We start from the raw sequence: 25732 nt of genomic DNA on the forward strand, positions 1-25732 counted from the left end.
CCACCTCTTGAAAAGAAAGGGACTGCAGCACCAGCAACTTAGACAGGAGCACATTCAGCTTCTGCGTCGTTGGATGAGTGGGCGCATACTGTTGTCTCTTGAACATGGCTTTGCAGATGGATTGTTGGCGGAATGGCTGACTAAAAGTAGGAGGAGCAGGAGCATCTGGAGCGACAGAAGGAGGGTATGACACACAGCTCCCTTCGGCTGAGGTGGTGGATCCTTGGCTGGCTGAAAGAGGGAGTGGCGTGCCACTGGGTGATGCAGCAGGCTGGACCACTACATCGGAGCCACGGTTCTCCCAGGCCGCTTTATGGTGGCGAAGCATATGTTGATGCAGGGCTGTGGTTCCAACATTGGGACCCTGGCCACCCTTCACCTTCTACCGACATATCTTGCATGTGAACCTCCTCCGGATGCTTGATGAAAAACTGCCACACCACCGAGTAGCTGATTTTCCCACCAACAGTCCGCACTAATTGACTTCTTCTGCCGCCGTCTCCAGGAACCCCTGCTCTACTACCTCCCGGGAAGGTAGGCTGCGGTGAACCAGGTGGTCTCCCCAGGCACGTTTGGCTCCAGAATTTCTGCTCCTGCCACCATGCTGACTGCCAACCATGCTACCGCCTTGCTGGCTCAGCTGCTGCCTCAAGGGCAACCTACAACTCTTTTCTCCTAATGATGATGAAGCCCCTTCTGCACCCGGCTCCCAATTGCGATCGGCTTCATCATCATCAACAAGTGTCTGCACGTCACTGATGTCCTCCTCAGGTTTCTCAACAGTGTCTGTTTCAGGACCCTGAACCCTGGCAACACCGCCCCCCATGTCCCTCTCCTCATCACTACTTGCCTGTCTAGCGGAGGAAGCGGCGGATGTCTCCTCCACTTCTTGGCTGGGCAGTAGCTGCTGACTGTCCTCTATTAGATCGTTCTCAGTGAATAGTGGAGCTTAATCCACAGCAGAAGATACTTCTGTAGGGGAGGGAACAGCATAGGACAGAAGCAATGGGAGGACAGGGACTGCTCCTGGGCCATGACAACTGAGGGTTGTGTCTGAGGAACCCACCGACTGTTGACTGGGGGTGTCAGATGTCACTTGAGATGAAGGGGATGACCGTGTTAACCAATCAACGATGGCAGATGGGTTGCTGGTCGAGACACGACCACTAGCTGATAACGGGAGCTCAGGCCTCTCGCTGCGACCTCTGCCTGAAGGATTTAGGCCTCTACCACTCCTCTTTGCACATCCTGGCACTTCTTTGCCTGACATACTTAGTGCATATATGAGGGGAGTACAATACGCTTCACTACGCTTAAAACAGTATTTGTCTAGAACAGCAGCAGTTGTGCACTTTTGGCTGGCCTTTCACAGTATCTAGGCCCTTGACAGATTAACAGGAACAAAATAGTACACTACTTAGATGTGGGTATGTGGTATGCACTGATGAGGGCAGAAAAATGCTCTACAGTACACTTAAAAAAGTACCTGAGTAAAACACCAGCCGATGAGTACTTTTGCCTGGACTTTCACAGTATGTAGGCCCTTGACAGATTAACAGGTAAAAAATAGTACACTACGTAGATGTACATATGTGGTATGCACTTATGAGGGCAGAAAAATGCACTACAATACGCCTAAAAACTCAGTATTTTTGTAAAACACCAGCCGATGATTACTTTTGTCTGTCCTTTCACAGAATGTAGGCCCTTGACAGATTAACAGGTACAAAATAGTACAGTACTTAGATGTACTTATGCAGTATGCACTTATGAGGGCAGAAAAATGTGTTACAGTACCCTTATTTTTGTAAAACACCAGCAGTTCACAACAGGGCTGCAGCTGCTAAGGTTTATGAAGTTGATGCAGCTTGTTGAAATGTATGAGACAACACACATCTCTGTGCCCCTCTCTGCAATACTATGCCAAAAAAAAAGTGACTGGGAGGTTCATGCCTGCAGCTGCAGTAAAAATCCTTTTCAGTGGAAAAAAAACAATGCTCTCTGTCCACGAGAACGCTGATGTGACTAGGAGGATGTTAAACGCTGCTGGACTGCGCTTTTCTCTGCTGTAACACACACAGGCTGTGCATCCTATGATCCTTCTGCAGTGTATTGTAATGAAGTGACTGGCCGCAAGATGGCTGCCGATTATATAGGTCTGTGACATCACAGGGGTCACTGGCTGCTGACAGGCGGCATCCTGCATGTGATTCAGGGTCATCCTGCCTACTTCCCTTCCCGCCTTGCCTTCCCACCTTCCCAGCGTTCCTTGCCCCATGTATTGACATGTGGATCCGCCATTTTAGATGCCCTGAAGCCTGCACCGCAGTAAACTGAGTTTAACGAAGTGATTCGCAAAATAGAATCTTGGCGATATTCGCATTCGTTGCAAATCCAATGTTTCCTGAAATTCGTAACGAATTCGGGTTCGTCAGCTTCGATTCACTCATCTCTATTTGTTACCAAAACCAGTCATAGAAGAAGGAAAAGATAGAGCAGATAGATGGATAGACAGCTATATGGATAGATAGATAGATAGATAGATAGGGATATATAGATAGATAGATATCTCAGCCAAGAACACATGGAAGGAAGTTCTGTGCATAATACTTATATTATTCTAAGACAATCTAAAGGAGCTTAATGAAGTAATATTTGCATAAGTAGAAATGAAAGCTGGAAAACACAATGAATACTAAGCAGCCTATTAGTGTCCATTGCCAGTATTTACCTTCTATTCAGCCATTAGGAGTCACAGGAGCTCCACCCAGTGCATTATATGGGAAGTATATGGCTGAGAATATCCATATTGCTGTGAGGTATACTACATTTACCTATGCCTCACTGTAATGCAAAGCACTGCTCCTGTACCTTTCTAGCATGCAGCTATTAGATCTCATATTTTCTATTTAAAATCCAATTCTACATCTATTCCTAATTGCCTCTAAATGAGAATTGCATTGTAATGTACAGCCAAATCTTGTATAATACCTTGGCAGCATATTCTTTAATAAAGTTATTCATTTACATATTTGTACTAAATATCCTTTAGTTACTTACTGAACATTGTGCCAGACTTAAACTAATTCTATTCTTTTTAGTAATATGCGCATGGGGCAGTAGTAAAATTTCCTGTAACTGATTCATCTTAATGTGGTTTACCGAAATTCATGTGTTTGCCAGTTGCCACCAAAACAATTACATTATTTCTTTCAAGAAATGCTGGCAATAAATATAATAAAGACAAGTATACCTTTACAATCTGGTTATGTTCTAGTATTTCTGCTACATCTTTTTTATTTTCTGGTTAAAGCTCTAAGCATAGTCACCCCTGGACGAGGGTCTTTCGACCGAAACACGTGTAGGGAAGGCAGTATCCCGGGACATGTAGTACTGTGCCTGCACCGTAGTTAGTATTGTTTGCTCTATAGGTCTGGTTCTCATGTTGCTAATCTGGAGTGGTATACTTATATAAATTTCCCTTTGCACTTCTCCAGGTAGTTTTTTTGTGGGGGTTTTCCCAAGCAACTAGTATTTTATGCAATACAAGTAAGGTTTTTTCATTTCCCTAGCAACCAGCACTTTATGTAGTATAATATATATATTAGGTTTTGAACGGTCATCTTATTCCACTTTGCTGTTTCTGCTTTTTCACAAATATGTTATCCATTGTAAACCTTGTCTCGGGTTTGCCCCATTTTTTCTTGCCCATTCCTTCCTTTTTAAATTTCATTATTGTATGTCACTTTGTTGTAATCAAATTTACATCTTTTTTTCACCGAGTTTTTGTGAGTAGCTCCATTTGTTGTGGGATACTATTAAAAAGTGAATTAAACAAACAGCAATAATCTGTTATCATTTTCTTCACAATTCAAACCAGTTAGCTGTTTAAGCCCATTTAGAAGAATGATTTCAATATGAACTATAATAAGAAAGAAAAGATTAAATAATAAAAATAAATAAATAAAAACATTCCAAAAACTATATCCAAAAGAATGTTTTATGTACGGGAGGGATCCACTCAGCAAGTTTAAATTCTTGGCTTACAGATAAGAAAGGTTTTCTTGGACACAAAACTTTTTGGGCAAGAAAGAATAAGTTAATGGGTGTGAAAATCGCTTTAGCAAGTTGTGATTGTATGCAGATGACTCCGAGAATTGGACCTTTATCAAAACGAACATTTGGTTTTGTGTAATCAAAATACTCAGAGTATACAATTCAGCAACATTTGGCTGATGAAATGTGCAAAACCAGCAATATAATATAATAATTAAAGTAAAGTGGGACTTTACACCACAAATAATATGAACCTTTAACTCTTAGAATTTCTGATGTGACCCCAAGACCTAATAGTAATATGCGATAATGATGATGGGAATTTTTATAGCTGTTTAGCTTGATAAAAATAATTCTACATCTCTAATACGGGTGGTTCAAATCTCAACTTTTTATGCAATATTAATATATGGTCAAATTATATCCTGGCAACATCCACTGTACTTGAGTATGCATAAAATGAATGACCACATTTAACACCATGTTATTTTTGTGTGTTAATAAATAAATTTTTCTCATACTGAGCTCTCAATCCCCTGAATAAAGCCAAATGATGAAATGTTGGCTGATTTAAACCGCCACTAGGGGGAGCTTATTGTTTATCCATTTCCACCTAACAGCCATTAACCCCCTTGGTCAATAGCAACTGCTGCTGTGGGTTTGAGCTGAGCGATGGTCCATTCTGGCCCCTGATTAGCACCCCCGCAATGCAATTGCGAGATGCTTATGGGTTTTCATCTGAAGACCTCCATGGTTGTCATAATAGAACTTCTATTACAGTCTGCCTATTTAATAAATGAACAGTGATTTATAGTCCCTAGGGAAACTAAGAACAATTATAAAAAAAATATATAAAATAAAATTTCCCCCATAATAAACATTCCAAACATCATCACTTTTCCAAGAAAAAAATCCCCCCAAAAATGTACATAACTAATACCGCCACATGCTGTAGTATCCAAACTATAAACATATAACATTATTTAATTCACTCAGGCTGTAAATAAAAAAAAATTCCAGAAATGCCAATTTGTGGTCACCTCAAAACCCAGAAACTAAAACTAAATAAAAACCTGTTATAATCCCACAGTTGCCGAGATGGAAACATAGTAAAGCATTAAAAAAAAGATATACATCTTGGGTATTACTGTATTTGTACTGACTTTAAAATAAACATTACATGTTCCTTTTACTGCACCCTGAATGGTGCAAACAGAAAACCCCACCAAAAGTTGAAGAATAGCATTTCTTATTCCATTGCATCCCACAAATTATGATTGTATTTATTTATTTATTTAATTACTTATTTTTGCCATCATACAGCTACATGTGTAGATGATTTAAAAACTTTAAAAAGGCACAAAGTGAAAATGCACAGTTGTAAGAAAATGTTCATGGAAAAAAATGCAATCACGTTTGTTTTGTTTTTTTGTTGTTGTTTTTTTTCCCATGTAGTTTAAATATCCATGGATATAAGATTTTTTAACAGAAGTAATTTACAAATATGTTTAACTTTCTGCCACCAGTTGATTTAAAAGAAAAAAGGTTTTCATCGGAGTACCCCTTTAAGCCAGTACATGTCCGCTCCCGTCTGAAGTTTGCTAGAGAGCATTTGGATGATCCAGAAGAGTATTGGGAGAATGTCATGTGGTCAGATGAAACCAAAATAGAACTTTTTGGTAAAAACTCAACTCGTCGTGTTTGGAGAAGAAAGAATGCTGAGTTGCATACAAAGAACACCATACCTACTGTGAAGCATGGGGGTGGAAACATCATGCTTTGGGGCTGTTTTTCTGCAAAGGGACCAGGAAGACTGATCCATGTAAAGAAAAGAATCAGTGAGGCCATGTATTGTGAAATTTTCAGTGAAAACCTCCTTCCATCAGCAAGGGCATGAAGATGAAGCATGGCTGGGTCTTTCAGCATGACAATGATCCCAAACACACCGCCCTGGCAACAAAGGAGTCGCTTCGTAAGAAGCATTTCAAGGTCCTGGTGTCACGTTTGGGCAGGGAAGGAGTGCACACTATCCTCGCCCACTCCCTTGTCCCTGCCTACTTACGTACCTGCCCTAAACGACAGGCCCATAACCATGGTGATGGTCCCTTGCTTAATAAGCACACTATATAAACTACAAAACTGCAAAACTGAGCAAAGGTCGTGAAAGGCTGGAGGCACACAACTAACCGAAAACAAACCTAAACAAGCACACACAAAAATACGTAGTCAGAGAGCCGAGCCTAAACCAGGAGTGCACAAAGTACAAAAATGCTAATAACAGAGAGAAGATTCGTAGAGCAGAGCCAAAGGGTCAAAATGCCAGATATCACAGTTACAGTATAAAGCTAGCTAGGAGACAAACAGAACTCTTTAGCAAGCAAAGACTGGGAGTAGAACGACAGCTTAAATAGGTCCAGACCAGGTGTTCAATCAAGGTCAGCTGACCAGTCTCAGAAGACAGGCGTAACCAAAGCAACAAGACCAAACAAAAGTTCTCAGCGCAAGTTAACCCTTCGGTTCCTGACACCTGGAGTAGCCTAGCCAGTCTCCAGATCTCAACCCCATAGAAAACCTTTGGAGGTAGTTGAAAGTTGGTGTTTCCCAGCGACAGCCCCGAAACATCACTGCTCTAGAGGAGATCTGCATGTAGGAATGGGCCAAAATACCAGTAACAGTGTGTGAAAACTTTGTGAAGACTTACAGAAAATGTTTGACCTCTGTCATTGCCAACAAAGGGTATATAACAAAGTATTGAGATGAACTTTTGTTATTGACCAAATACTTATTTTCCACCATAATTTGCAAATAAATTCTTTAAAAATCAGACAATGTGATGGATTTTTTTTTCTCATTATGTCTCTCATAGTTGAGGTATACCTGTGATGAAAATTACCAGCCTCCTGAGTAAGCTCTACTCATTCTTTAACCATGACATGTACATGAGGAAAACTAAATATATGCTAAAATGGGAAGAGGAATTGGGAAAACAATTCTCTACCTCAACTTGGCAAAAAGCGTTTCATACAGGCACTCACTTTTCGCATTGCTCCAATCATAGGGAGCAACTAAAAAAAATATATTACAGATGGTACTATACACCTAAGAAACTGGCCACCATATATCAAGATCAAGATTCATTGTGCTGGAGACACTGCGGTATGATAGGCTCTCTTTCCCACATATTCTGGAAATGCCTGAAATTGAATAAATCAAAAAGGGATTTACTGCTCCTGTTACAAACTCTTTCACCTAGTACTGGAAACATACCACTAGAATTAGCTCTCCTACTAATAGGCATAGAAGACATACCTTCCAATGTACGCATCCCTATATGTCATGTTTTGCATAGCTTTAGACTATCCATTTCAAGAAAATGGAAAACACCTGACGTTCCATCATTGGCAGAAATTATACACATGGTTAATTACAACTTTATTTTTGAAGAAGTTATAGCCAGACAAGAAAATAAACATACAAAATTTCTAAAATCTTGGGGCATATGGATGAAATTTTTTAACCCTTCTTAATTGGTTCACAATTTACATTGGTTAAACTCATTAATTAATACTAAACCCCATCATTCCCCCAGTATCAGTCTCTAAGACCACAATAATTCTACCGATGAGGTCCTGGACAGGGTCTGGTAAGTCCACTCTGATAAAGAACACAACTCAGTGTTATATCTTATCGTGATGCATATCCCACACAAGCTTTTTCATAATGATGTTCATTATTTGTTGTTTTTGTTTTGTCTGAGTCAAAACTGGACTAGATATGTTATCTCAACTAATTTATCCAGTATTTTAATGACAAGCTAACATCTAAAGATGAACACAGTGTTGATTTGTCCCAATTTAGGGACAAGTTCTGTTATAGTCTCCTTGACCCACAGATATAAGTTAGCATATCAAGAAGTATGTTATCTTGTATTATTAGCATTTAATGTAGAGACTTTTGATCTTGTTTAAATTCCTCTTGCTTCCTTTGTGAAGATGGATATAAGAGTGTCATAGCAAGTTGTTCCTTTTGTTATCCCTCCTGTATTGTTAAAATGGCAATAAAAATCTTATTGATAAGAAAATTACAGGCCTCTCTCATCTTTTTAAGTGGGAGAACTTGCACAATTGGTGGCTGACTAATTCCTTTTCTGCCCCACTGTACATCCACCATAGCAGTAGGCTCCATGTAATGTAATAGTCTGTCTCCTCAGTAAAAAAAAAAAAACAGCTAAACGTATTTAGTCATTTATTTTACATTCTAATTGCATTCAAAAAGGTTGATACACACTATTAAACAAGCTTTGAAGAAGAAATGCATTACAATTTGCTCTATGTGCTTCGTATCGCTGTGTAGCTATATTTACATGTGATTGAAGCCTGGCAGAAGATGGCATTGGTAACTAGGAACTGGACACAAGGATCCTCACGGATCACCAGAACAAAAATGTTCCTTTTGTTTTTTATTTTTCTTTCTTTTGAGTTTCTATTTGCTACTGAGTTCAGTGGGACTGAAGTTTAAGATACAGAAGTCCCCAAACTTAAGCTGAAAGAACACGAAGTACTTCTGGGCCTACAGTTGTGGACATCTACTTATGTACTTAATGACTATTAATAAATTAAAAGAAAAAAAAACTCACCATGACTGTCAAAAAACCGAACTCATTTTCTCATTAACTTTAAAAAGAGACTTAAAAAGACTTGAAACATTGCAAAAAAAAAGTGGGAAAAAAGTTAATAAAGATCATTTAACCCCTTCCCTAATTAAAGTTTTCCCATTTGAAAAAAAAACCCAGTGTAAATAAAAATAAACATATGTGGTATCGCCACGTGCGGAAATGTCCGATTTATAAAAATATATTGTTAATTAAACCAAACGGTCAATGGCGTACACGTAAAAAAATTCCAAAGTCCAAAATAGTGTATTTTTGGTCACTTTTATATAATGAAAAAATGAATAAAAAGCGATCAAAAAGTCTGATCAATACAAAAATGGTACTTCAGATCACAGCGCAAAAAATGAGCCCTCATACTACCCCATACGTGGAAAAATAAAAAAGTTATAGGGGTCAGAAGATGACAATTTTAAACGTATACATTTTCCTGCATGTAGTTATGATTTTTTTAGAAGTAAGACAAAATCAAACCTATATAAGTAGGATATCATTTTAATCGTATGGACCTACAGAATAAAGATAAGGTGTATTTTTTCCAAAAAATTTACTGCGTAAAAACGGAAGCCCCCAAAAGTTACAAAATTGTGTTTTTTCTTTAATTTTGTAGCACAATTTTTTTTTCCCGTTTCGCAGTAGATTTTTGGGTAAAATGACTGATGTAATTACAAAGTAGAGTTGGTGGCGCAAAAAAATGAGCCGTCATTTGGATTTTTAGGTGCAAAATTTTAAGAGTTATGATTTTTTAAAGGTAAGGAGGAAAAAATGAAAGTGCAAAACGGAAAAACCCCTGGTCCTTAAAGGGTTAAAGGGGCATTTTTTGTTAAATCAACTTGCAGTGTGTCAGACCATATACAACCCTCTCCACATGGTCTACAGAATGGGGCCCAAACTTTTTTTGTTTTGAATAGAGAATTGATTAGTGCATGAGCCCACTGTTTTATTCCCTGTCTTTGAAACTGGCAAATTATCTCACATATAAATAATTCACGGAAAATAACTTTTCTATAGATATAGCAGGTTTGGCCCTAACACTTGAAACATTTTGTAATTCTTCATTCCAGAGCCCTGCAACATCATGTTTAAATGGGTACTCCGCTGCTCAGCATTTGGAACAAACTGTTCCGAACGCTGGAGCCAGGAGCTCATGACATCATAGCCCTGCCCCCTCATGACATCATAGTCCCGCCCCCTAAATGCCATTCTATGGGAGGTGGCGTGACAGCCGTCACTCTCCCTCCCATAGACTTGCATTGAGGGGGCGGGGCGTGACATTGTGAGGGGGCGGGGCTATGATGTCATAAGCTCCTGGCTCCAGCGTTCGGAACAGTTTGTTCCAAACACTGAGCAGCAGAGTACCCCTTTAAGTTATCACACGTCTAACTGTGGGTCTAACTATGCTTGTATGACATATTGCAAAGCAGAAGTCAGGAAAAATTGTGTATCTTCTCATTCCTGGCAGACAGCAGCTTGAGTAATAAAGGATAAAACTTAAGCCTTAATATAATGGTTGACAAATAAAAAAAGGAAATAAAGTGAACACTTCTGGCAAACATATGTAAATGAATCTTCAGAGAAAACATAATTATAAATGCTTTGCATTTAAAAGGCACTGTCAGATTCAAAAACTTTTGAATGTTGTACATTTTGGTAAAACATTAACCTTTCTAATATACTTGATAAAAAAAATGAATATCCTTTTTATAGAAATTATGACTTATAAAAAAAAATAAGACCACTAGGGGGTCACCATACCATCCAGAACATAATCCTGTCCGCCTGCAGCATCCTGTCTGTCCCAGCTGAAGCACAGGCTGAGACAAAGTCCAGTAAGTGAAGGTGAGACTAGCACTCTGTGCTCACTCCTGTCCTGTCTATCAGACTCCTGTCTGAAAATACAGACGAGGGGGTTGCAATGCAGCCTGCAGTGATTGGATGAAGAGACCCAGCACAGCAGACTCAGGGAGAAGGTGAATGCATGGTGAGTAAGGGCAGGCTCAGTGCTTGCCTCGGACATACCCCTTCCTGAACAGTGGATGTCAGAATGAGTGAACAGAAGAACAAAGGAATTTTCGAGCTAATTACGGGAGCTAGACACATAAATAAAGACATGTAAAGAATCTGCATGACCTAGTGAGAACATACACAGTATAAACATTATCTTTTTCCTGTGATATAACAGGAACATTTAATGAATTACCTTTTCCTTGGCCTTATTTTTGGTCTCTTCATCCATCCAGTCATTTTCTTTGTTCAGCATGTCAATGAAAGCCCAGCGGATTCCATCAATCACTTCTTCCATCTAAACAACAAATGTCAAATGTAATATTACATTAAAAATACCAATATTTAAAGTGTATAAAACACTTTAAAAAAACAAAGCCAATGTGTCTGTCCTTCCTTAACTTTCCTTTAGTTTTCTTAGTTTTGGGTTTTCTCATGAAAGCCATTCAACACAATGGGGATTATTTACTAATGTGTTTCTGATGGCTTTTTGTCGGGTTTCGCAGCTAAATTTCAGCGCACGTCATGTGTGCCAATATTTGCGCCCAAATATAGGGGTGTGTCCATCTGGGGAAAGGGGTGTGTCCTTTAAAAAAAAAAGTCATGACCCAACAAAAGGGGTGTGTCCTTAAAAAAAAAGTCATGACCCAACAAAAGGGGTGTGTCCCCGTCATATTTACTAAGGTTTTCACATAAAATTTTGTGGATTTGAAAGTACACTCCACTCTTAGTAAATCAACCCCAATACCAGGACACACTATCAGGCACATTGTACTGAACTATCTTTGTGTGTCCACAAAGAGACAAATACATCCCATGTTGTGTTATGAAATCATGTATGGGGGGGAAAGCTGCAAACTCCCACCATACATCTCAGGATGGATTAGGTATTGAAATTAGTAAAAAATAATAATAATAATAATATATATATATATATATATATATATATATATATATATATATATATATATATTTGTAACATTACATTTTTAGAAAGTACATTAACATGGGGCTGTTCTGAAGGAATATTACAAAAAGAACTTTTCACAATGACAGATCTATTAAAATGAAGCCATTAGTATGATATTCTAATAGATTATTACTAGTGGGTGCAGTTACTAATGGTTTTAAATTAGAATTTGTCATAGTGACTGGTTCGCTTTAAGCACCAATAACTTTTGACATGTGGTAGATTCAATTAAAATACCATAAAGGCAGTGCAGATAAGGCCTGCACGTTCTATAGTAATTACATCTCAATGTTAAGTCTTGAATAAAGATCAAGACCATTTAACTTATGTGTGATTTAGACAATGGGGTTGAGATTCATCAAAAACTGTGCAGAGGCAAAATTATCTAATTGCCCATAGCTACCAATCGGACTGCTTCTTTCATTTTTCAGATGTCTCTTTCTCTGCACAGGTTTTGATAAATCCCCCCAAAGTCTTTTTGTTAAAGGCTTGATCACAGAGCATCTGGGTTCTTGGGCCCCAAGCAGTCAGCTATAATCTGAATAGTAAGCCACAATAAAATCACCGGGCTGTCCATGCAATTCCAGGTCCTCCAAATGAAGATACACTCTTATAGCTGTTCTCCACTCTGGCTAAAGTTGAATTAACATCTGCATTGAAGATTCAGCAGTAGAAATCACCCCAGAACATGCAACTATTCCAGCACTGCACTGGTGGTAGGGAATCTGTCAGCTCTTCATCTTACCCAAACCTGCAAATTTGGACAGATAGCTGATAAGGAGATTAAACAATGATACATGTCCCTTAGCTGATGGCTGTTTGCAATGTAATGTATTTCCTTCCAATATTAAGTCTCACAGAGACAGTGCTGAACTGCTGGAATACCATGCATGCCTCATTTTTCCCCCGCCCATCCCTGCTTGGCTTTCAGCACTGGGACCTGTACATCAATCATGCAGGGCAAGAAAGGGTGGGGGAGGGAGAAGGTGTGCATGCTGCAGCTTAGCACCACCTCTATGACACTTAAGCTTAGAAGAAAATACATCATTTTATACCATTCCAAACAGCCATCAGCTAAGAGACAGATATCATTTGTTTTATCGCCTTATCAGCTATTTGCCAATTTCTCTAGCTCTGAGCTGACAGATTCCCTTTAACACAGAATAACACTTGAGTTATTTGTCAAATATTTTTCTAAATCACATAACAATTTTATATTGCATTGTCAAGGTTACAGTATAAAAAAATTGCAGCACATCTTTTATGTATTTTTCTGCTAGTTATTTAATGCCACCACATTCTACAGCACTGTACACAAATTGTAAATATAATTCTCTGTCCAAAGAAGGACAACGCTTTTAACATATACTGTATATCAGGAGATAGAACGGTGTCCTAGGAAGCCAACTGGCTTAATAATATGTTGTTGGAATGAGATAGAAAAGCTAATTGGAGGGAGCTCAGGCACACACTGGGAGAACATATAAACCTAAACAAGTGTTGTCCTGATGATCTTCACATAGGGTTGCAATGTTAACACTTATAGCAAAGCAGGAAAATAAACATAAATAAATCCAAACCCATTTTGAACCAGCCCCATTATAATATATGCTTAGCACAATTTTCACACATATTGTAATAATTTTGAAAAAATTGTAAAGTGTATTCATGGGGAATTGACACATGAATTAAATCAGAAAATGGCATCAATTATCTATATTAAGTGACTAAGCTTTATTTGGTGGACTTGGGGATGAGGTTCAGTAAGAAGAAATTAAGGAGCTACAATTTATGTGATCTCCTAATATAATCTATACAATAACTTGAGGAACGTTAAATTGGCAAAAATTAGGAGGACATATGGGAGAAAGGCAGTGTAAATATATGCCAGGTTACATTTGTATAAAATATATATTTTTAGTTCTTTGCTATTTCTATGACACACATGCACTGACTTGAACCATGAAAAGTTCTCTGTCTGTATTTTGAAGCCTTTTGGCTTCGCTTTAAAAACACAACTTAGAAAACATTGATATTTGCATGCAGTTGGCATTAATAGAAGCAATACTGTTTTTATTTGCTAATGAAAACTGACTGTCTGTGCAATCTCTGTGCAAAAGTACTCTGCGAGGTTGCCAGAGGTAAGAAATTAGAGAACATAAGTCACAATTGTATGAAAATCTTCAGGAAAAAGGCCAAGAAAAGACTGAGTACATTTAGCTAGAGACATGTAATCATCAAAGGGAATGTGTCACCAGATTTTACCCTATATAACTGTGGGAACCATGTAGTATAGGGTAAAAAAAAGGTTTCCTACCAGGTCCCGATGTCCTCCTTGGCATCCGCTTAAAGGGGTACTCCCACCCTAGACATCTTATCCCCTATCCAAGGGATATGGAATAAGATGTCTGACCGCGGGGGTCCCACCGCTGGGGACCCCCGCAGTATTTCATGCGGCACCCACCTGTTTTTTGTCCGGAAGCGCTGGAGTGTCTGAGTCACGATTACGGGAACGGAAGTCTGTGACGTCAGGACTCCGCCCCCGTGTGACGTCCTGCCCGTCCCCTCAATGCAAGTGTATGGGAGGGGACGGGACTCCCACGGTCAGACATCTTATCCCCTATCCTTTGGATAGGGGATAAGATGTCTAGGGTGGGAGTACCCCTTTAAGTGCCATAAAATGAATTTGAAAATGTCCCGTGCCGTATGGTAATCGGCAACAAGTAGTAATCAAGGTATACACCATCTTGAGTCTCCTACCATGCCTGCTACTATTAGGCTGTTTTGATGCCTCTCATAATGATGCACAAATTGGCAGCACACATAGTCGGCCACTGCTTCATGAATTTCTTTCTACTACAGACATGTTGAGGGGGAGGGGTTAAAGGACTTAATATGGGCCCCATCTGACCTCTGGGGCCACCAATGATCTAACATTTCTTGACTATCAGCTCAAAGTTGAATTTTTCAGTGACAAGATCCAGGTTATAGTGTGCAAGGTATTATGGGATTTTAAAAGGAGAGCCAGCCACACTTCCTACATATTTGGTATCCTTTAAATATTTATAAAACCTGTGCATCAGTTTATTCTCATTATAAAACAAAGTTAATATTGCATATGCCAATACTCCTAATATACATGTATTGTACAGTACCATTAATTTCTTGTCCTCTTGGAAATAAGAATCCACAAACATCTTTCCTACAGCATATGGGAGAGCATTTTCAATATAATTTACACATCTGTCCCAGCGTGCAGCCAAAGAATTTGTACCTAAAATAACCTGTAAAATAAAAAATGCATTAAAGCGGAATGTCATGAAATTGAAGAGACGGTGAGAGCAACTATATCAGGAGGCTCTTTTTAATGGAACATAAATACAAGTTTACTAACCTATTTCAGAAATGCTTGTACTTGAGATTTACCTTAATGTGTTACAGATATTGCCTACTGTTAAAAAGTTACTTTAATGAGAAAATTAATTTGTAGGCTCCCCCTATTGGTGTTTTCAAGCAGGCAGCATTTTATCCTTTGACTCCATATGCAGCCCAATTTTGGTTTTGAGGGATTGTAGGCATTTTTTTTATTTCAATTTAGTTTTCAATATATGGCAGCCTTTTTTTTATTTTTTTATTTTTATGTCAAATTTCATTTTTAACCCCTTCATGACCCAGCCCATTTTCACCTTCATGACCTGGGCATTTTTTTTAAATCTCACCACTGTCACTTTAAACATTAATAACTCTGGAATGCTTTTACTTATCATTCTGATTCCGAGACTGTTTTTTCGTGACATATTCTACTTTATGTTTTTGGTAAAATTTCACTGATATTTGCATCCTTTCTTGGTAAAAAATCTAAAAATGTCATGAACATTTTGAAAATTTAGCATTTTTCTAACTTTGAAAGTCTCTGCTTGAAAGGAAAATGGATATTCCAAATAAATTACATATTGATTCACATATACAATATGTCTACTTTGTGTTTGCATAAAAAAAATTGACAAGTTTTTACTTTTAGAAGACATCACAGGGCTTCAAAGTTCCGCAGCAATTTTCCAATTTTTCTCAAGATTTTCAAAATCGTAATTTTTCAGGGCCCAGTTCAGGTTGGAAGTGGATTTTAAGGGTCTTCATATTAGAAATACCCCATAAATGACCCCATTATAAAAACTGCACCCCCCAAAGTATTCAAAATGAAATTCAGTAAGTGTTTTAACCCTTTAGGTGTTTCACAGGAATAGCAGCAAAGTGAAGGAGAAAATTCTAAATCTTCATTTTTTACACTCGCATTTTCTTGTAGACCCAATTTTTGAATTTTTACAAGGGGTAAAAGGAGAGAAATCACCCTAAAATTTGTAACCCAATTTCTCTCGAGTAAGGAAATACCTCATATGCGTATGTAAAGTGTTCGGCGGGCGCAGTAGAGGGCTCAGAAGGGAAGGAACGACAATGGGATTTTGGAGAGTGAGTTTTTCTGAAAGGGTTTTTGGGGGGCATGTCCCATTTAGGAAGCCCCTATGGTGCCAGAACAGTGGACCCCCCACATGTGACCCCATTTTGGAAACTATACCCCTCATGGAATTTAATAAGGGGTGCAGTGAGCATTTACACCCCACTGGCGTTTGACAGATGTTTGAAACAGTGGACTGTGCAAATCAAAAATTTTATTTTTCATTTTCACAGACCACTGTTCCAAAAATCTGTCATACACCAGTGGGGTGTAAATGCTCACTGCACCCCTTATTACATTCTGTGAGGGGTGTAGTTTCCAAAATGGGGTCACATATGGATATTTATTGTTTTGCGTTTGTCAGAACTGCTGTAACAATCAGCCACCCCTGTGCAAATCACCTCAAATGTACATGGTGCACTCTCCCTTCTGGGCCTTGTTGTGCACCCCCAGAGCACTTTGCGCCCACATATGGGGCATCTCCGTAGTCGGGAGAAATTGCGTTACAAATTTTGGGGGTCTTTTTTCCCTTTTACCTCTTGTGAAAATGAAAAGTATAGGGCAACACCAGCATGTCAGTGTAAAAAATTTATTTTTTTACACTAACATGCTGGTGTAGACCCCAACTTCACCTTTTCATAAGGGGTTAAAGAAGAAAAAGCCCCCCAAAATTTGTAAGGCAATTTCTCCAGAGTACGGCGATACCCCATATGTGTCCCAAAACTGTTGCCCTGAAATACGACAGGGCTCCAAAGTGAGAGAGCGCCATGCGCATATGAGGCCTGAATTAGGGATTTGCATAGGGGTGGACATAGGGGTATTCTATGCCAATGATTCCAAAACAGGGTGCCTCCAGCTGTTGCAAAACTCCCAGCATGCCTGGACAGTCAATGGCTGTCCGGCAATACTGGGAGTTATTATTTTGCAACAGCTGGAGGCTCCGTTTTGGAAACAGTAGCGTACCAGACATTTTTCATTTTTGGGGGGGAGGGGGGCTGTGTAGGGATATGTGTATATGTAGTGTTTTTTACTTTTTATTTTAGGTTAGTGTTAGTGTAGTGTAGTGTTTTTAGGGTACAGTCACATGGGCAGAGGTTCACAGCAAGTTTGCCGCTGGAAGTTTGAGCTGCAGCGCAAAATTTGCGCCATCTCAAACTTGCAGCACTCACTGTAAACCTCCGCCCATGTGAGTGTACCCTGTACATTCACATTGGGGGGAGGGGGCAAACATCCAGCTGTTGCAAACTCTGAGCATGCCCTTTGGCTGTCCGTGCATGCTGGGAGTTGTAGTTTTGCAACAGCTGGAGGAACACTGGTTTGGAAACACTAAGTTAAGTAATAAACTTTCAAGTGTTTTGCAACCAAACTTAGTGTTTCCAAACCAGTGTGCCTCCAGCTGTTGCAAAACTACAACTCCCAGCATGCATGGTCTGTCAGTGCATGCTGGGAGTTATAGTTTTGCAACAATTGCAACAGCTGGAGGCACTGAGGTAGGAAACGGACAATGTTTCCCAACTAGTGTGCCTCCAGTTGTTGCAAAACCCAGGCATGCTGGAAGTTGTAGTTCGGCAATATCTGAAGGATCAGATGTTGCCGAACTACAACTTCCAGCATGCTTGGGCAGTCTGGGCATGCTGGGAGTTGTAGTTTTGCAACATCTGGAGGTCCACAGTTTGGAGACCACTATATAATGGTCTCCAATCTGTGCTCTTCCAGATGTTAGAGAACTACAACTCCCAGCATGCCTGGACAGACTGAGCATGCTGGGAGTTGTAGTTTTGCAACATCTGGAAGAGCACAGATTGGAGACCATTATACAGTGGTCTCCAAACTGTGGGCCTCCAGATGTTGCAAAACTACAACTCCCAGCATGCCCAGAAAGCCAAAGGCTGTCTGGGCATGCTGGGAGTTGCAGTTTTGAAACTCCCAGAGGCAGCAGTGAGATCGCTTTACGTTGATCTCACTGCTGCCAATGAAGATGCCGCACTGCTGCCGGAAACTCACCTCCGGGACGCAGCGCCGCCGGGACCGCATGGAGGACGCCGGGACCGCTCGGGACACCGCTCGGACGGGTAAGTGACGCCGGGGGACGGGTCAGGGACACTTAGCAGAGCGGTGTGTGTCCCATCTTTCCGGGCGCTGCGGGATGCCGCGAGTAGCGGCAGTAATGTTCATGACGTACCTGTATGTCATGGGTCGGGAACACCTTGCCACCCATGACGTACAGGTATGTCATAGGTCGGGAAGGGGTTAAAATGCTGAAAGGTAACTTATGACAGGGTGGAAAGTTTTGTGTCCAGAGGCATCAGTTGTGATTCTAGACATTTCACTGAGCTATTTCCCAATTATAGATATTAGACACAATTATTATCAATTGTGTCTAGCTCAAGAAAAAATTGGACAGATACATTTGTTGCATGTGAACACACTCCAAGTTAGGACATAAAGGAAGAAATTAGGAGATTTTGGTGAGTTCTTCAATACAAAAAGCAGAGCAAGAAATTTCCAGAAATAAAAAGTATTTAAAAAAAACGATTAAAAAAAAATTCTACACAGTTGGTTCCAGTGTATGTAAAGGGGTACTCCGGTGCTTAGATATCGTATCCCCTATCCAAAGGATAGGGGATAAGATGCCTGATCGCAGGAGTCCCGCCGCTGGGGACGCCCGTGATCTTGCACGTGGCACGTCGTTTATAATCAGTCCCCGTAGCGTGTTCACTCCGGGTCTGATTACCGGCGACCACAGGGCCGGCGGCGTGTGACGTCACGCCTCCGCCCCGTGTGATGTCATGCTCTGCCCCTCAATGCAAGCCTATGGGAGGGGGCGTGGCAGCTATCATGCCCCCTCCCATAGGCTTGCATTGAGGGGTGGAGAGTGACGTCACACGGGGCGGAGGCGTGACGTCACACACCGTCGACCCTGTGGTCGCCAGTAATCAGACCCGGAGCGAACACGCTCCGGGGACTGATTATAAACGGGGTGCTACGTGCAAGATCACGGGTGTCCCCAGCGACGGGACTCCCGCGATCAGGCATCTTATCTCCTATCCTTTGGATAGGGGATAAGATGTCTAAGCACTGGAGTACTCCTTTAACTCAACATTGTCCTTTTTGTTGTGCACTATATAAACTCGTTTGAAAAATCTAAAAAGAACAAAAGAGTCTCACAGCTATTTGTTTCCTAACAGATCATTAAATTCAATCACAGCTTAAAAGGAAATACAGAATAGAAAATAGCATTTTCTTACCCGTACATACTCCAGTTGTAAATACTGAAACCGTCTACTGAGATTTGAAATCTTTGAATATACAAATTTCCATATCAGGTAATTTGCAATAGTCCTACAAAAAAAAATACAAAAAAAAAATAAAAAATAAAAACAATTATAAGTACCAGTTTAGATGGAAATTTTACATTTCCAGTCTTTACATTGGAGAGTTAAAGAGGTTACCAGTGCTGACTATTGTCATCTAAACAAACCAGTTTACCAAAAATGTTTTGACATTCAGTGGCAGAGCAATTTAATGGTTGCAGATCTCAAAAGGGACACATAAGCTTAGTGGTTACATTCATACGTTTACTTAAAGAGTACCTGTCGTGATCTTGTTCAATTTTATAATCCTCCCAGTTCACTGCACCCATCATGATAATCCACCCTCTGCCTTTATTTTTATAATTTTTTAGTTTCTATCTTGATATTGCTCTGAATTTTCTGCTAAGTCTCAGTCAGATTCACAGACTGGAAAGGTGCGTTCCCCAGCAGGAGTGACATCATCTGAAGCCGTACAGGGGAGAACTTCCTCCCTCACTCACAGCCCAGAGCAGTTCAGTGTGTGAGATAAGCTATGATTGGCTAAGGCTGCAAACACACCTCTCAGCATTCCAGACTGCATTTCCTGATTTTGGACTTCTGCCAGGCCAGCAGGAGTCCAAAGTCTGTACAAGAGATAGGGGGATATGTTCTCTCGACAAGCAGGGAGACACCTAGTGGCAGCTTTATAAACACAAATAAAAAATAGAAAACTTCATTTTTTTAAAACAAAGTACATTAGAAAGATTTTTTATTTCCCATAAGGAGTGCAATAGCAAACATTAGTTTTAACCTGTTGGGGATGAAGGGCGTATGGACACGCCCTTGCTCCCTGGTACTTAAGGACAAAGGGCGTATCCATACGCCCGTGGGAATTTCGGTCCCTGCCTCGCGCCGGGTGGGGACCGGACCGGGGTGACTGCTGATATCTATCATTGATATCTGTCATTAGACCACCTCATGTCGGCGATCGGCGCAAATCGCAAGTGAATTCACACTTGCGATTTGCGCTGATTCCTGGTCATTCCGGTTGTCTAAGACAACTACGATCCCCCTGAAGCGATAAGAGTGAGGTGGCAGGGGTGCCACCCCTCCTATCTCTGCTATTGGTGGTCTAGACGCGACCACCAATAGCAGATCGGGGGCTGAGGGGTTTACTTTCGTTTTCCCCGTCCTGTCCACCCACAATAGGCGGGGCAGGACGGGGAAATGACGGGGACCGAACACAGATGGTCCACTTACCCCTCCGGAGGCTGCGGGCAACGGTGATCGGCGGGCGGCAACGGAGATCGGCGCGGGCGGCGTGCGGCAGACGAAGACGGCTCCCTGGATCCTACGGAAGCTTGTAAATTGCCTAGCAACATCTGGAGGGCTACAGTCTGAGACTGTAGCCCTCCAGATGTTGCAAAACTACAACTCCCAGCATGCCCAGACAGCTGTTTGCTGTTTGGGCGTGCTGGAATATGTAGTTTTGCAACAGCTGGAGGGCTGCAGTTTGAGACCACTATATAGTGGTCTCTAAACTGTAGCCATCCAGATGTTGCAAAACTACAACTCCTAGAATGCTCAAACAGCTCTTTGCTGTCTGGGCATGCTGGGATTTGTTGTTTTGCAACAACTGGAGGGTCACAGTTTGGAGATCACTGTGCAGTGGTCTATAAACTGTAGCCCTCCAGATGTTGCAAAACTGCAAATCCCAGCATGCCCAAACAGCTGTCTCACCATGCTGGGAGTTGTAGTTTCGTAACCTCCAGCTGTTGCATAACTACATCTCCCAGCATGCCCTTCGGAGATAAGTACATGCTGGGAGTTGTAGTTTTGAAACAGCTGGAGGCACACTGGTTGGAAAATTCTGAGTTAGGTAACAGAACCTAACTGAAGGTTTTCCAACCAGTGTGCCTCCAGCTGTTGCAAAAGTACAACTCCCTGCATGCACGGTATGTCAGTACATGCTGGGAATTGTAGTTTTGCAACAGCTGGAGGCACACTGGTTGGAAAATACTGTTAGGTAACAGAACCTAACTGAAGGTTTTCCAACCACTGTGCCTCCAGCTGCTGCAAAAGTACAACTCCCAGCATGCACGGTATGTCAGTACATGCTGGGAGTTATAGTTTTGCAACAGCTGGAGGCACACTGGTTGGAAAATACTGTTAGGTAACAGAACCTAACTGAAGGTTTTCCAACCAGTGTGCCTCCAGCTGTAGCAAAAGTGTGGTTTTGAAACAGCTGGAGGTTTGCCCCCCCCCCCCCCCCCCCATGTGAACGTACAGGGTACATTCACACGGGCAGGTTTACAGTAAGTTTCCTGCTTCAAGTTTGGTCTGCGGCAAATTTTTCGCCACAGCTCAAACTCCTAGGGGGTATTTCCGTAATTGAGCGAAATTGCACTACAAATTTTGGGGGGCTTTTTCTCCTTTTACCCCTTATGAAAAGGAAAAGTTGGGGGTTACACCAGCCTGTTAGTGTAAGTTAGTGTAAAAAAAAAAAAAAAAAATGTTTACACTAACATGCTGTTGTAATCCCATACTTTTTATTTTCAGAAGCAGTAAAAGGAAAAAAAGCCCCCCAAAATTAGTAACGCAATTTCTCCTGAGTACGGAAATACCCCATATGTGAGCTTTAAACGCCCCTCGGATGCACAACAAGGCTCAGGAGTGAGAGCGCACCATGTACATTTGAGGCCTAAATTGGTAATTTGCACAGGGGTGGCTGATTTTACAGCGGTTCTGGCAAAAACATAAATACCCACATGTGACCCCATTTTGGAAACTACACCCCCCACGGAACGTAACGAGGGGTATAGTGAGCCTTAACACCCCACAGGTGTTTGACGACTTTTCAATAAATTTGGATGGAAAAATGAAAAAAAAAATATTTTCACTAAAATGCTGGTGTTACCCTAAATTTTTCATTTTCACAAGGGAAAATAGGAAAAAAGCCCCCCAAAATTTGTAATCCCATTTCCTCTTAGTAAGAACATACCCCATATGTGGATGTAAAGTGCTCTGCGAGTGAACTACAATGCTCAGAAGAGAAGGAGCACCATTGGGATTTTGAAGAGAAAATGTGTCCGGAATTGAAGGCCCCATGAGTTTACAAAGCCCCCATAGCGCCAGAACAATGGATCCCCCCACATGGGACCCCATTTTGGAAAATACACCCCTCGTGTAATGTAATAAGGGGTACAGTGAGCATTTACGCCCCACATGTGTCTGACAGATTTTTGAAACAGTGGTCCGTGAAAATGAAAAATTAAATTTTTCATTTGCACAGTCCACTGTTTCAAAGATCTGTCAAACGCCAGTGGGGTGTAAATACTCACTGCACCCCTCTGTGAGGGGTTTAGTTTCCAAAATGAGGTCACATGTGGGGGGGTCCACTGTTCTGGCACCACGGGGGGCTTTGTAAACGCACATGGCCCCTGACTACCAATCCAAACGAATTCTCTTTCCAAAAGCTCAGTGGCGCTCCTCCTCTTCTGAGCATTGTATTTCGCCCGCAGAGCATTTTACGTCCTATAATGGGGTATTTCCATACTCAGAAGAGATGGGGTTACACATTTTGGGGGGCATTCTCTCCCGTAACCTTTTGTAAAAACGGTAAATTTGGGGAAGAAACTGCACTTTAGTGAAAAACATTTTTTTTTCATTTACACATCCGATTTTAACGAAAAGTCGTCAAACACCTGTGTGGTGTTAAGGCTCACTGGACCCCTTGTTACGTGCCTTGAGGGGTGTAGTTTCCAAAATGGTATGCCATGTGGGGTTTTCTGCTGTTCTGGCACCATAGGGGCTTCCTAAATGTGACATGCCCCCCAAAAACCATTTCAGCAAAATTCACCCTCCAAAATCCCATTGTTGCTCCTTCCCTTCTGAGCCCTCTACAGCGCCCGCCGAACACTTGACATACACATATCAGGTATTTCCATACTCGAGAGAAATTGGGTTACAAATTTTTGGAGGCTTTTTCTCCTATTAACACTTGTAAAAATTCAAAAACTGGGTCTACAAGAACATGTGAGTGTAAAAAAATGAAAATTTTGAATTTTCTCCTTCACTTTGCTGCTATTCCTGTGAAACACCTAAAGGGTTAACAAACTTACTGAATGTCATTTTGGATACTTTGAGGGGTGCAGTTTTTATAATTGGGTCATTTGTGGGGTATTTCTAATAGGAAGGCCCTTCAAATCCACTTCAAACCTGAACTGGTCCCTGAAAAATTCCGATTTTGAAACTTTTGTGAAAAATAGGAAAATTGCTGCTGAACTTTGAAGCCCTCTAATGTCTTCCAAAAGTAAACACATGTCAACTTTATGATGCAGATATAAAGTAGACATATTGTATTTGTGAATCAATATATAATTTATTTGGAATGTCTATTTTCCTTACAAGCAGAGAGCTTCAAAGTTAGAAAAATGCAAAAAATTTTATAAAATTTTGGAATTTTTCACCAAGAAATTATGCAAGTATCGACAAAAATTTACCACTACCATAAAGTAGAATATGTCATGAAAAAACAGTCTCGGAATCAAATTTATAAGTAAAAGCATCCCAGAGTTACTAATGCTTAAAGTGACAGTGGTCAGATTTGCAAAAAAAATGCTCCCGTCCTTAGGGTTATAATGGGCTCCGTCCCCAAGGGGTTAATGACAGTGCCCATTTAAAAATTTTAGATAATGCAACATTAACATACCAATATTTAACCACTCAAAGTAGTCTCAGATTCCTGTTCTCTGTATGGGAGCCCTTACCTAACCTGCGTTAGTTCACACGGGACCATGACAGTTGTTAGTTCTCACCTTCAATCTTGGGACTACTTCCGTCAAGCCCTGCCCTCTATGGGCCTATTTACAAGAGCCCAAACCACAATGACTAAATTAGTACTCATTTCCAGAGCCCTCAGGCTGTGTTCACTAATAACCACATGCATTTTTACAGCAAATGGACAAAATTGCAGTAAAAATGGCACGTTTTACTGTTATTATGCTAATGAGATAAATTCCTTTAAAATATACATGCAGTAATTAATTGCAGTACCACAACGTGTGAACACAGACTTACGATGCTCAATCAACTGTATCAACTGTGAGGCCTATTAACTTTATTGTGATCGCCTGCACATCCCCTGCACATCCCCTGTCTTATAATTTATTTTACTGGTCGTACAAAAGTTTAATCAGCAGAGTAAAAAGCTCATGTGACAACCTGTGACATGTCAAAATTTAAAGGGGTTATCCAGGAATAGAAAAAAAGCTATTCGAAAAATTTTTTATAAATGGCACAACCCCTGTTCTCAGGTTATGTTTCGAGTAACAACTTGGCTACATTCACTTCAGTCACAAACAACCTGAGGACAGGTGTGGTGCTCTTTTTTTGAAGAAATTTTCTCTGTATTTCTAATTCCTGGATAATCCATTTAATCCGTTTTCGCACAAGCTTGTTCATCTGCTGATCAATATTTTGTGCGGGCAATAAAATAATCATTATCTGCGGCAAATTGTCCTGTCTAAACAGGGGATGTCCGTCAATCACAATAAATTTAATAGACCTCACATTTAATTGAGCAACTGAAGAAATTAGCTCTGGTTTTCAAATCCGGGATAACCCCTTTAATTTCAATGACTGTAACGTTTTAACACTGTAACAATTTAACGCTTTAACACTGTAACACTTCAACACTGTAAGGCTGCATTCACACCACATTTTTGCAATACAGTTCCCATTTCAGGTTTTTGATGAAAAACGGATTCCTCAAAATCAGACTAAACTGTATCAAAACATGTGTACAAATTTTAACCCATATACTGTTAAAAAATGTATATGTTTTGAAAAATTATGTCTGGTTGCATCCGTTTTTTAAAGAAAAAAATGTATAAGTTTTTAACTTTTCTCCATTATGAATAAAGTTTCACTTGTTTTGATGAAATTCCATGGAAAACAACTGTGCAAAGTCAAAAACTGTATGGTGCAAACCGGATGAAACAGTACATACGGTTCTGTACGGTTCCCATTGACTTCCATGTAAAAAAAAAAAAAAAAAAAACTTATACGGTTTAATAAGGTTTTTCACCCGGACCAAAAACCGTGGTAGGCTATAGTTATGGGTACGGGGGAAAAAATTTACAAAATGGTACAAGACGCAAAACAGATGCAACCGAATGCATCGTTTGCCATACGGTTTTCAATGGAGAGTCAATGCATACGATTTTCAATACGGTTCCATACGGTTTTCACATTAAAAACATATAAGGGAACTGTATTGCAAAAAC

The 25732-nt window shown here is 40.4% G+C and overlaps 1 protein-coding gene across 1 annotated transcript in view; it reads right to left on the reverse strand.

Moving 5' to 3' along the window:
* The window catches only part of PHEX (phosphate regulating endopeptidase X-linked), a 256306-nt gene that overhangs the window by 82559 nt on the left and 148015 nt on the right, over positions 1 to 25732 (reverse strand). The window contains exons 10-12 of the mRNA XM_056558599.1: positions 19401 to 19494; positions 14855 to 14983; positions 10926 to 11027 (exon numbers count right to left, since the gene is read on the reverse strand). Of these exons, the coding sequence (XP_056414574.1) occupies positions 10926 to 11027; positions 14855 to 14983; positions 19401 to 19494 (325 nt within the window). The remainder of the gene's footprint in view (positions 1 to 10925; positions 11028 to 14854; positions 14984 to 19400; positions 19495 to 25732) is intronic.

This window comes from Hyla sarda, chromosome 2 (genome assembly GCF_029499605.1).
Source record: "Hyla sarda isolate aHylSar1 chromosome 2, aHylSar1.hap1, whole genome shotgun sequence".
Lineage (NCBI taxonomy): Eukaryota > Metazoa > Chordata > Amphibia > Anura > Hylidae > Hyla > Hyla sarda.